The sequence below is a fragment of the Pan troglodytes genome, chromosome 13, assembly GCF_028858775.2.
Source record: "Pan troglodytes isolate AG18354 chromosome 13, NHGRI_mPanTro3-v2.0_pri, whole genome shotgun sequence".
In the NCBI taxonomy this organism is placed as follows: domain Eukaryota; kingdom Metazoa; phylum Chordata; class Mammalia; order Primates; family Hominidae; genus Pan; species Pan troglodytes.
In genome coordinates this window covers 76002462-76014240 of record NC_072411.2, presented here as the reverse complement: position 1 = coordinate 76014240, position 11779 = coordinate 76002462, and the positions used below count along the sequence as shown (strand labels likewise).

The following is an 11779-nucleotide window of genomic DNA, read 5'->3' as shown; positions in this document are numbered from 1 at the left end:
GAGTTTGAAACCAGCCTAACCAACATGGAGAAACCCTGTCTCTACTAAAAATACAAAATTAGTCGGGTGTGGTGGCGCATGCCTGTAATCCCAGCTACTCGGGAGGCTGAGGCAGGAGAATCGCTTGAACCTGGGAGGCAGAGGTTGTGGTGAGCCAAGATTGTACCATTGCACTCTAGCCTGGGCAACAAGAGTGAAACTCCGTCTCAAAAAAAAAAAAAAATTATAGGTGTTAATCAGTTCCAGAAATCTCTTAAATTAGGTGACTTCACCATCTATTATTGTTTTATACTTTATGTATACATTGTGCACATTTTATATATCAAATGGTTCATAACAAAAACATTCAAACATATCCTTACGTTTTTAATAGTTGGTTCAGCTGGTGAGTACCAGTTTTTTGGCCCCTTTACAATCAGCAGGTCATATTACTAACAGTTTCTCCATTAAAATAAGAAGTCTGAATGTTTAATTCTAAAAGAATCCAAATTCATGGCTTGTTGAAATCAATGTATTGTTCAACAGATATCTATTAATTATCTTCTATTTGCTCAACACTGAAAAATTGTCTCCTTACTCTTTCATTACACAACATGCCTCTTTTGATAAAGCATAAAAGTCTCACATTTTCCTTTAATATTTGAAATTCCAGTAAGTTAAGTGTTATAGCTTTTAAAAACATCCCTATGGGACAAAGAGCTGTTTTGTTTTCAAATGATACCTCTCCTTCCTTGGAAATCACTGCTTAAGAACCATAGAAAGAGTAAGATAATGCTTGTGCACAAAGTGCTTATCATTTAAATCGTGGTGACAATACTAAATCATGAATTAAGAGTAATATTAAGGGGTATACTCTAAGGTTAATGGAAAGTTAGAGATGAGGGAATGACCAATAGCTGGAAGCAGTCGCTTTTTAAATTTTTATTTTTGAGACACGGTCTCTGTCACCAAGGCTGGGGTGCAGTGGCACAATCAAAGCTCACTGCAGCCTTGACCTCCCTGGGCTCAGTTGATCCTCCTGCCTTAACCTCCAGAGTAGCTGGGACTACAGGTGCACACCACTATGCCCAGCTAATTTTTGCATTTTTTGTAGAGATGGGGTTTTGCCACGATGCTAAGGCCGGTCTTGAATTCCAAAGTGTTGAGATTATAGGTGTGAGCCACCACGCCTGGCCAGCAGTGGCTTTATGGAAAGAGGTTAAGACTTGAACTGAAGCATGGGGAGGGGAGAAGGAAAATCCTGGTGGCAGAGGGCCAGTAAACTTTGTGGTTAGAGTGACTACAGGACAGTGAGGAGTTGGGAGAGATGACCTGATATGCATTAGATCATTTGAATCACTCAGGTTTTTTGAGCCAGGTTAAGGAAGATTAATTTGATGGTAGATATAGAACAGAAAGGAGCAGGAAAGTCTGGAGGCCTGTCTAGGGCAGCAGAAGTGGGCCAGGGCAAAGCATGCTCCAGAAGGAGCTGACTGACCCCCCAGTGATTTCTGAATTCGGAAAGCAGTCCTTTGGCAAAGCATCTGATGTATTGTAGGCTTTGTTATTTCTCTTCTCTATTATTTGAATTTGTGTATGTTTACATTTTGCTTCTTGCTCTGTGGCCCAGGATGGAGGGCAGTGGTGCAATCATGGCTCACTGCAGCCTTGACCTCCTGAGCTCAAGGAATCCTCCCATCGCAGCCTCCCAAGTAGCTAGGACTGCAGGCATGCACCCCCATGTCTGGCTAATTAAAAAAAAAATTTTGTAGAGTTGAGATCTCAGTATGTTGCCTAGGCTAGCCTTGAACTCCTGGGCTCAAGTGTTCCTCCTGCCTTGGCCTCCCAAAGTGCTGGGAGGCATGCATCACTGTGCCTGGCCTATATTTTCTTTCTTTTTTTTTTTTTTTGAGTCTCGCTCTGTCGCCCAGGCTGGAGTGCAGTGACACGATCTCGGCTCACTGTAGGCTCCGCCTCCCAGGTTCATGCCATTCTCCTGCCTCAGCCTCCTGAGTAGCTGGGACTACAGGCGCCTGCCACCATGCCCAGCTAATTTTTTTGTATTTTTAGTAGAGACGGGGTTTCACTGTGTTAGCCAATACGGTCTCCATCTCCTGACCTCGTGATCCATCTGCCTCGGCCTCCCAATCCACCCGCCTTGGCCTCCCAAGGTGCTGGGATTACCGGTGTGAGCCACCGTGCCCAGCCCTATATTTTGTTTCTTAACTGGATATCCACTCCTTGAGGATAGGGACCATGCAGCATTTTGTAGAGCAGGGTTCAATAAATGTGATTTCAATGAACAGGTAGCTGAGAGTGTCTGCAGGAAAACTGGGCAGCCAGCATCTGGTAAGTGGCTGCCTATGGGAGAGGGAAGGGAGGAGATGTGTCAAAGGTAATATCCCGTACGGGCTTCTGAGAGAATGATGGCCTCACTGTCACAGACAGAAGCATCAGAGGGGAGGAGGAGCTGGTTGTGTAGAGAAAGTTATGAGTTTAGTTTTGAACATTCTGAGTTTGAGGTGAAAGTGAGACATTCAAGAGGAATTCACAGTGCTTAAACATATAGAACATGGCCGGGTGCAGCGGCTCACACCTGTAATCCCAGCACTTTGGGAGGCCGAGGCGGGTGGATCATTTGCAGTCAGGAGTTAGAGACCAGCCTGGGCAACATGACGAAACCCCGTCTCTACTAAAAATGCAAAAAAAAATTAGCTGGGCATGGTGGCGTGCACCTGTGGTCCCAGCTACTCTGGAGGCTGAGGCAGGAGAATCGCTTGAACCCAGGAGGTGGAGGTTGCAGTGAGCTGAGATCATGCCAGTGCACTCCACCCTGGGTGACAAGAGTGAAATTTTGTCTTTGAAAAAAAAAAAAAGGATATAGAACAAGAATTCAGGTGACAGGAGATAGAGATTTGGGAGTGAGTTTGGAGATGAGGGCTGACATTGCAGAATGCTGTGTTTCCAGCTTCTGAAGAAAAGCTCAGGGAACCAAAAACAAAAGAAACCCTAAAGCGGCACTGTCTGATAGCCACTAGCCACATGTGGCCATTCACATTTAACTTTAATTAAAATAAAAAAACCTTCAGTTCTTCAGTCATACTAGCCACATTTCCAAGTTCCTAATGGTCACATGTGGTCAGTGGCTATGGTAATAGGCAGTGCACACATAGAATATTTCCATCACCACAGGTAGCTTTTTATGGGACTGCACTGTAAAGATACAGAGAAATATATATTTGAGAGAAAACCAGAAAGCTGATAATGTTCAAGGGAGGGGAGAGTGTTAAGGAGGAAATATTTACAGTGTCAAATGCTGAAACTGGGTGTAGAATTATATTAGGAAGGCAGTAGGAAGACAGCAAGTTACTGAGACTTTGGACAAGGAAAGGGAGGAAAGAAAAAATATAGTAGCTAGGGACAACCACAGTCACATGGAGGATTTTTAAAGATAGGAAGGAATGTTTATCTTCAAACATAGCTATGTTTGAAGACAAATGGACAAAGGCCTGTGAAGATGGTAAGAGTCCCCAAACCCAAGCCTGCCCTTGCTTCTCTCTGTGGCTCTAAACTCAATTTGACAACAGTCTGTTGGCTATCCATCTCATGGAAGTCCTGCTAGCACCTCCAGCTCAGCACATCTAAAAACAAACTCATAATGGCCCACCACTTACTCATGCCCTTTTAAGATCCTTTACTTCAGTTCATCTTCCCAGTTACTAAAAGCTGGGAAACTTAGTATATTTGAATCATTCTCTTTTGCCTCCAGCCCTTTGATCAGTTACCTGGGCATACTTACTGCAGTACTTCTCCTGTCAGTTACTTTTTTTTTTTTTCTAGTTTAAAATAATGCTCATAGTATTTCAGGCAAAGAGAACAATATATAGAATACAATAATAATACACTCAGCCTAGCTTAAGTAAAACTTGCAAATGTAAACAAAGCCCATGGGAAACTCATTCAAATGCCATTCTCCTCTTCATACCAAGGGTAATCACCATTTTAAATTTAGCACACCATTCCTTTGCAATTACAGTGTTACTACATATGTATATATCCATATATAGTATAGAATATAATTTGGTACATTTAAAAACTTTATATAAATACAGTAGTAGCATAACATTTATTCTTCTATAACCAGGCTTTTTTCACACAATATTGAGATTTATCCATGATGGTCATCTCTTTTAATTAATTATGGATTGTTCTGTTTATATATTAATGCATATATTATACATATATACTTATGTGTGTATAGATTGTACATATATATGTGTGTGTATAATTGCATTTTTTATTCCAGCTGTTTGGTTGGAATGGAGTGATGACATGGTGCAGCACTCAGCCATTTTAGGGGGAACTGGAAAAATTCTGTTCCTTAAAGCAGGTAAAAGCTGCCTTCAATATTTTCTACAGTTCTATCCAACCTTCTCCTAACCACATCATTATTTTTTTCCCCTTTCTCTTACCTTCTCTAACTAGGCTTTGGGTATCATTGACTCTTTTGAGATTAGTTGTTGTTTATGTCTGGTTTATATGACCAAAGAAAATAAACAAATTCTATTATCTAATTGAATCATAAAGTATGAATACACTCCATGCTGAAGGTTGTTGCTCCTCATTTAAGGACATCACACTTTAATGGCTTGAGGTTATTTATTACTATTTTTGAGAAAGGAAGAGATGAAATATGAGGGGGTTAAGTGTATTTAATGTAAACTAAAATGTTTCTGAAGTGTGATAGTGATTATGTAGTAGAACAACTTAAGATCCTTGAAATCCAGTGTGAACAGGTTAAAGAGCTCTAGGATGGTTAAAAGTAAGGTCACAATAATAGAAACAAAGGTTATGTTCTTGAGACATTAATTTAGGTTGAATGATATAGAATTGTCACCTTTTAAGATAAAAAACAGTCGAATACTGGCAATTTCATATGGTCCACTTGATAGATGTTCAGGAGGAAAGAAATGCAGAAGTAGGGAGTGTGAAGGAAAGGGCATAGGTCTTCAGGTGTGGTACCGTTAACCAGGGCCATCACTTTTTAATACTGAATGGCTAGGCTATTGCAGATGTAGATCAAACCGTATTTAGTTGTCTCTTCTGTTTGTAGGGAAGAAACGGGTTGCAAAATATTCCATGCCAGCAGGTGTATAGAAGCCTTCAGGGATTTTTCACCGTCATCACATTTCCAAAGGATTTAAGAAAACTTACAAAAACATATGACATTTTAAAAAGTGAGGAAATCGAGGATATGGGAAAAGAAAGTGACATCCAGATCTCCTAATATGATGTAAACAATGGCCAGCACAGTACTTCCTCAAATCGTTTTGGAAGAAAAAGTATAAATAATATCCAGCACTGTGATTCTCTCCCTGCTAAGCAACTGCAATTTTGGGTTACTATGTAAATGTAGCAGTAGGTGCCATTGAGAGGCAGCTTTCTAATAAGAAAATAAGTGTTTTAATTAAATTGTATTTCGGCCAGGCTCATGCCTGTAATCCCAGCACTTTAGGAGGCAGAGGCGGGCGGATCACAAGGTCAGCAGTTCAAGACCAGCCTGGCCAACATGGTAAAACCCTGTCTTTACTAAAAATACAAAACTTAGCCAGGCATGCTGGCAGGCGCTACGTGATCCCAGCTACTGGGGAGGCTGAGGCAGGAGAATCACTTGAAGCCGGGAGGTGGAGGTTGCAGTGAGCCGAGACCATGCCATTGAAAAAAAAAAATTGTATTTCAAGATTTGACTACAATACTGAAATAGGTAGGAAAAGGTGTTCTTTCAAGAGACTATCTTCATTTCCAGCCATTTTAAAAAGATATTCCATGACAATAACTCAAGTGTGGTCTAAGAGGGTTCTCTGAATCTGACTAAAGTAGTGAGTGATGCTTTTGGTATATGCATCTTTTGTTAAAAATTTTTAAAAACGGATACATATTTGTACATATTTATGGGGTACATGTGGTATTTTGATACATGCATACAGTGTTGTAATGATCAAATCAGAGTGTTTAGGGTATCTATCACTTTGGACATTTTTTTTCTGCCCCCTCTCCCCTGTCACCTTGAACATTTGTCATTTCTTGTGTTGGGAACATTTCAAATCTTCCCTTCCAGTTATTTTGGAATATAAAATATATTGCTATTTACTATAGTCACCCTACTGTGCTATTGAACACTAGAACTTATTCCTTCTATCTAACTGTATGTTTGTACCAATTAACCAACCTCTCTTTGTCACCCTACCTCCATATGTATCTCTTAAAAGCATCGCATCAAAAGCAGTATAGTTAGTTCAGGGAGGTTTTTTTTTTTGGGACAGTCTCAGTCTTGCTGGAGCGCAGTGGTGCCATCTCGGCTCACTGCAACCTCCACCTCCCAGGTTCAAGTGATTCTCCCGTCTCAGTCTCCTGAGTAGCTGGGATTACACATGTGCGCCACCATGCCTGGCTAATTTTTGTATTTCAAGTAGAGATGGGGTTTCACCATGGCAATCAGGCTGGTCTCGAACTTCTGACCTCAAGTGATCTGCCTGCCTTGGCCTCCCAAAGTGCTGGGATTACAGGTGTGAGCCACCACGCTCAGCTAGGCTATTTTTTTCTTTTTCAGAAGTTTTTTTGCTTGTCAAAATGGTCTGCGGACGTGCCGTCCCCACCCCCCAAAAAAGAAAGAAAAAAGACAATTCGTGTCTCACATCATTTGCCAATTGGTATCAATGAAGAAACGAATTTAACTCCTGTGGCCAAGTACTTTGCTCTCAAGGTGGCTGGACTAACACTTTGCAAAAAGGGTATGGCGATAGCGTAGAACATATCCCCACTCCTGAAAAAAACAAAACAAAACTGAAAATGCCTGAAATATCCTTTCTAGGGAAAGAGCTACCTTCCACCCAAGAGATCCAGGTAGGAACAGAGTGATAATAGTGACTTCCCTTCCTGCCTCCCAGTCCACTTATTTTCACCTGTCCCGCTCTTCAAGGCACCCATCTCTTTTTCCATTTTCCCCACCCCAAATCAGGTTATTTTGTGACTTTTATTTCCTTAAAAGTTTTTGTTGTAAAATAGTACATAGGTTATACCACTCAACTTTGAAAGTGACTTTTCCACTTAAATATGAGACTACAAGGACTTACTATTAGAAGAGATGAACCCTATTCTTGGACTCACAATTTTGAGTCTCGTTTCCGCATGTTTGTGGTTTTTAGGTTAATTCCCTGGAAATTTGATCTTTGTACAATTAAGAGCAAAGTAACCATACAATGTTTCTGATCCTGTCAGCATAGGCGGTTAAGTGCTTTGGAACTGGGATGCAAACTCAGTATCTCACAAATGGATTACCTATTAAGTTAGCACACACAAAATCTGGTTAAAGTGCTTGGACTTCACAACCTCATCCACCAGCACATCACATATCACACATCACACAAAATATAATAATCACAGTAATGGGAAAACTGAATCTTGAGCCAGAGTTCTAAAAAACAGGTATTGTGGACAGTGTTTCCACCTCTTGAATTTAACTTCTTTCTTGGCAACTATACTTGAAGGTAACAGGGAGAGATGTCTCTTAGTTGGCAAAACACACACTTAAAACCTGAGCATTTTCCCCCAGGATGACAGCAAGATATCAAGGATGCCAAAGAAGGAAGGAGTGTTAACCTAATCCAGTAAGTGAAACAAGATTTTAAAATACAACAAAAATGTTCCAATGGGGGGAAAAAAGGTAGTTCACCGGTTCACGACTTTAAAAAACGTTGGCAGTAGTTGATGGGCTTGTTTCAGGAGATATCTGACTTGGTACCAAGAGGATAAAGAGGCCGGGAATAATACGTTTGTGCAGCAAAATGATTATGTGACCGATTTTTTAAAACACAGAATTCTGCCCCACTGAATACATACACATACCACAAGTAAAATGAAATATACTTTTAAGTGCCCGTTTTGGTGCCACTGGCCAAAATTAAAACTCTCCTTCCGTATGTGAGGTGACTTGAGATTTCTTTTTTGCTTTAAATGCCTGCCTTCAGGGTACGTGAAAGTGGGAGACCGGTTGGAAAACTGGGGCTAAGGGGGCTGGGAGCGAGATGGCTGTGACTGTGAATCAGGAAGCTGGATGTGAGAGAGAAAAATCCTCCTCCAGCCTCGGAGGGGGTGTCTCCCCTAATACCAGCTCCCTCCCCCCGGGCTCGTGGGGCGGGTCTGGTTTGCTCAGTAGCGGCAGCGGCCGCAGCAGCACAGCCCCGGGGCTGAGCAGCGGTGGCCTCCTGGCAGCGCAGGGAAGCGGCGGCTCCAAGAGCGCGAGGCCCTGGGGAGATCCGGCCAAGACTGCTGCCGGGATGGAGGAAGCGTCCAGTGGAGCAGGAGTCACCGGGGACGAATTTCCTCCCCAGCTCAGCTCCCCTACAGCTTGGCTAGGCCTGCTCCGAGCGCCTGCAAGGTGGAGGAGGCCTGCGCCTCGGGCCTGGCAGCGGCAGCCGGCGAGAGAGGCGGGCACAGCGGGGTAACCGGCGAGCCGTAGCCGCTCTCGAAAACCTACGCTACCACGGCCGCTCATTGTCTCTCCCCTTCCACCCGGGGGCAAACAGGAAGCGCGCCGCCTGGCAGACCGACGGACAGGCGCCTGGACCAATGAGCACAGCCGACAGAGAGCACGGCAGCGAATGAGGGCCAAGAAGAGGGGCGGGAGTTCCGGGCGGGCTGTCACCCTCTTCCCCCCTTTTGGGCTGGAGGCTCCACCTTTTGTGTTTCCCGCACAGTCAATCAAAATAGGAAAAAAAAAATCCCCGGACCGCTCCGGCCGTGTCCGCCGCCGCTTCCCGCATCCTCTCCCGCCGCCGCCGCCTTCGCTCCTCACCATGTGTAAGGCGGCGGGGAGCCCCGCCTGAGGTGCCCTAAACACACTATGACCGGTACGTAAAGCCGAGAGAGAGCAACCCTTGCTGCTGCCGCCGCCGCCGCCGCCGCCGACCACAGCCAGCCCGGGGCCGCTGCCGCCGGTCTCGGCCCCGTGTGTGCGACCGAGTGTCTGTGAGAGGCAGAAAGCTGCACTCCCCTGCGCCTCCCTCCCCTCCCCGCCAGCCACCGTCCACCCCCGAAGCCCCAGCAACGCCGTCTCCCCGCCAGGCCCCGGGGCGGGCGGCCCGGTCCGCCGGGAGCGCATCCCCCTGTGTGCGGGCGCGGGCGGGCGTGTGTGAGTGACTGACGGTGCGAGAGGAGCGAGCGCGAGTGAGAGCGAGCGGCGCGAAGGGAAAGGGGAGGAGAGGAGAGGGGGCAGGGGCAGCGCGGGGAGGAGGAGGAGGAGGGAAAGAGGAGGAGGAGGAGGGTTACAGGCAGCGGCGGGCGGGGGCAGCAGCAGGAGGGGAGGAGGGAGCCGCCGCCGCCGCCGCCGCAGGGGGGCGGGTGGGGGAGGGGAAGGGGCCTGGGTCCGGGCTTTGGGAGTAATTTCGCTTCGGCCCGCGGGCCCCCTCCCTCTCCGCCACCCGCCTTCCTCCCCACCCCCACCCCCCCGCGCTGTGCCTGCAGCTCCCGAAAAGCCCGTGAAACAAGAGGAAATGGCTGCCTTGGACGTGGATAGCGTCGGCGGCGGTGGCGGCGGCGGCGGCCACGGCGAGTATCTGCAGCAGCAGCAACAGCACGGAAACGGTGCGGTGGCGGCGGCGGCGGCGGCCCAGGTGAGGAGCGGCTGAACCCCGGCCCGGCTCCCCCCTCGCGCCGCTTTCTCCTCCCCTCGCCTCTCCCCTCCCTCCTCGCCTCACCCCTCCCTCCTCGTCTCTCCCCTCCTCTCCACTCCCCTCCCCCCGCCCCGGGAGCTGCCCGCCCGAGGCGCCAACGCTCCGACCCCGCCCGCGCCGCCCCGCCTCGCCCGCCTGCCGCCTTTTTGTGCGCGTGTGAGTGTGGGCCCCAGCGTGCCCTCCCGGGGGTGGGTTCCGGGCGGAAGGCGGAGGCCCGGCGCGCAGCCCGCCGCCCGCCTGCCCGCGGACCGGGGAGCCGGGGTGCTTGGAGTGGGGGACGCCAGGCGTGGGCTGGCGGCGGGACCAGGAGGAGAAGGAGGAGGAGGAGAGCGCGGGCTGGCGCTCGCCCGGGCGCAGTCGGCGGGGACCGAGTCGTACTTCCTGTGCGAAAGGCGGCCCGGCCCTAACCGCCACCCCCTCCCCCTGTCTCCCTCTCTGAACCCGCCCATTGGGGGTAGGACACTCAGCCGTCACCGCTCGCTCTGCTGGCCGCTACCTGCAGCAAGATAGGGCCGCCATCGCCGGGCGACGACGAGGAGGAGGCGGCCGCCGCAGCCGGGGCCCCCGCCGCCGCCGGAGCGGTAAGTCCCGCGCGCGGCCCGCCCCCGCCGAGGCCGGGCGCCCGCCATCCCGGACCCGTGGCGCGCCCGCCCGAAAGGCCTCCCCGGCGCCCGCGCTTCCCCCGACCCGCACGGGCCGCTGGGCTCCAGGGCGCCCTTTCCTGCTCTTTCGCATCCCGGTTTGGATCTGAAGCCAGCCCAGGCTTTCTCGAAATTGTCACTGCAGCACCTCGCGCAAAATCTTCACAAAATGAAGTCTGAGAGGGCGGGGGTAGAGGACTCCAAAATGGATGTTTGAGCAATTCATATCAGTGCTGAAAACTCCTTCGCTTAACACTACAAAATTTTCAAGCACAGCCTATCGGCCATAGATAGTATCAACTAGAGGCAGTGTCTTTAGTTTTTAGTATTTTTGAACCTGGAGCATTTTCTGTTGGACGTTACAGGATCTTACTGCTTTAAATCATACATTATTTTAAAAAATGAGGGTTTATTCTTTGAATTACCCTTTTGTATGCAGGAGTGAAGACTGCTTTTTTAGTTGACCATTCAAAATCGTTGAATTTTAGTTTTTGCAGACTACTAAAATTTGCAGTGACTTTTTTTTTTTTGTAAGGGGGGTAAATGAAACATTTAGCAGCCTTTGAAATCAGCAAGTTGCTTAGATAGTACTTTAGATTTTGAAACTGAATATAACAGTGTTAGAAAAGTATGTGTAAGGAATTGTATTTACATGCATACTAGTAGTACAATACTTATAGCTGAATTTGGTTGGCAAAAGTATGTTTTCATTTTATTACGACTGCTAGTCAGGTAAGATATGGTGGGATTCTTTCTGTAGTGTTTTCAGTGTCTGGGGCAAGGGGAGGAGCTCGCCTGTGTTATATGAGGGGTTAATACAAATAGGATAGGAACAGTTTTTAGACTGTTAATTGTGAATTTTACATTTGGGTCATCACTGTTGTGTAGATTTGTTCACCTATTAGAATAATGAAAACTCTCTCATTTGAGTGTGTGTGTGTGGTGGATCATAGGAATTGATTTGTGGAGTGATACTTTGAATAGTCACTGAAGACAGAAGTTTGGTATTTGGTATAGTCTACAACAAATGCTTAGTATGTCCAGGTATTTTTTTTTTTTTTAAGTTAAACCAATGTTAAGCTATTACTTGTAAATAATTTGTAATTTTAGTGCTTCGTTATAGGGGATGTGAATAGTTTTAATGTCTTGTTGTTTCATAAGCAGATTAAGATGTAAAAATGTAAAATTATATTAGGCTTTGTTATTTTTAAATACATTTATGGATTGGTACGCCTTCTGTTCACCTCATTTCAGCTTCGCTGAGGGTTGGTAGATTTTTTTATGAACTGTATCCCTCTAGTTCCAAAGTGCCAAAACAAATTGACTGTATCTTAAAAAACTACTGCATAAGTAAAATTAAAAAGCAGATTGCTTCTCCTGATCTTTTTTGTATTTCAAATGGAACAAAACTTTTCTTGTAACTGTAAT

At 46.6% G+C, this 11779-nt stretch overlaps 1 protein-coding gene across 4 annotated transcripts in view; it reads left to right on the top strand.

The window, feature by feature from the left end:
* Nucleotides 1–8174: 8174 nt before the first annotated feature.
* SP3 (Sp3 transcription factor) overlaps nt 8175–11779 on the top strand; it is a 57340-nt gene continuing 53735 nt past the window's right edge. The window contains exons 1-3 of one of the 4 annotated variants that reach the window (XM_016950059.4): nt 8175–8888; nt 9502–9650; nt 10169–10291. In XM_016950059.4, coding sequence (XP_016805548.1) covers nt 8882–8888; nt 9502–9650; nt 10169–10291 — 279 coding nt within the window. In that variant the 5' untranslated portion in view covers nt 8175–8881. Of the gene's footprint in view, nt 8889–9501; nt 9867–10168; nt 10292–11779 lie in introns of all 4 variants that reach the window. The other 3 variants (XR_010150156.1, XM_063791308.1, XM_054679952.2) reach the window with 3 other exon arrangements.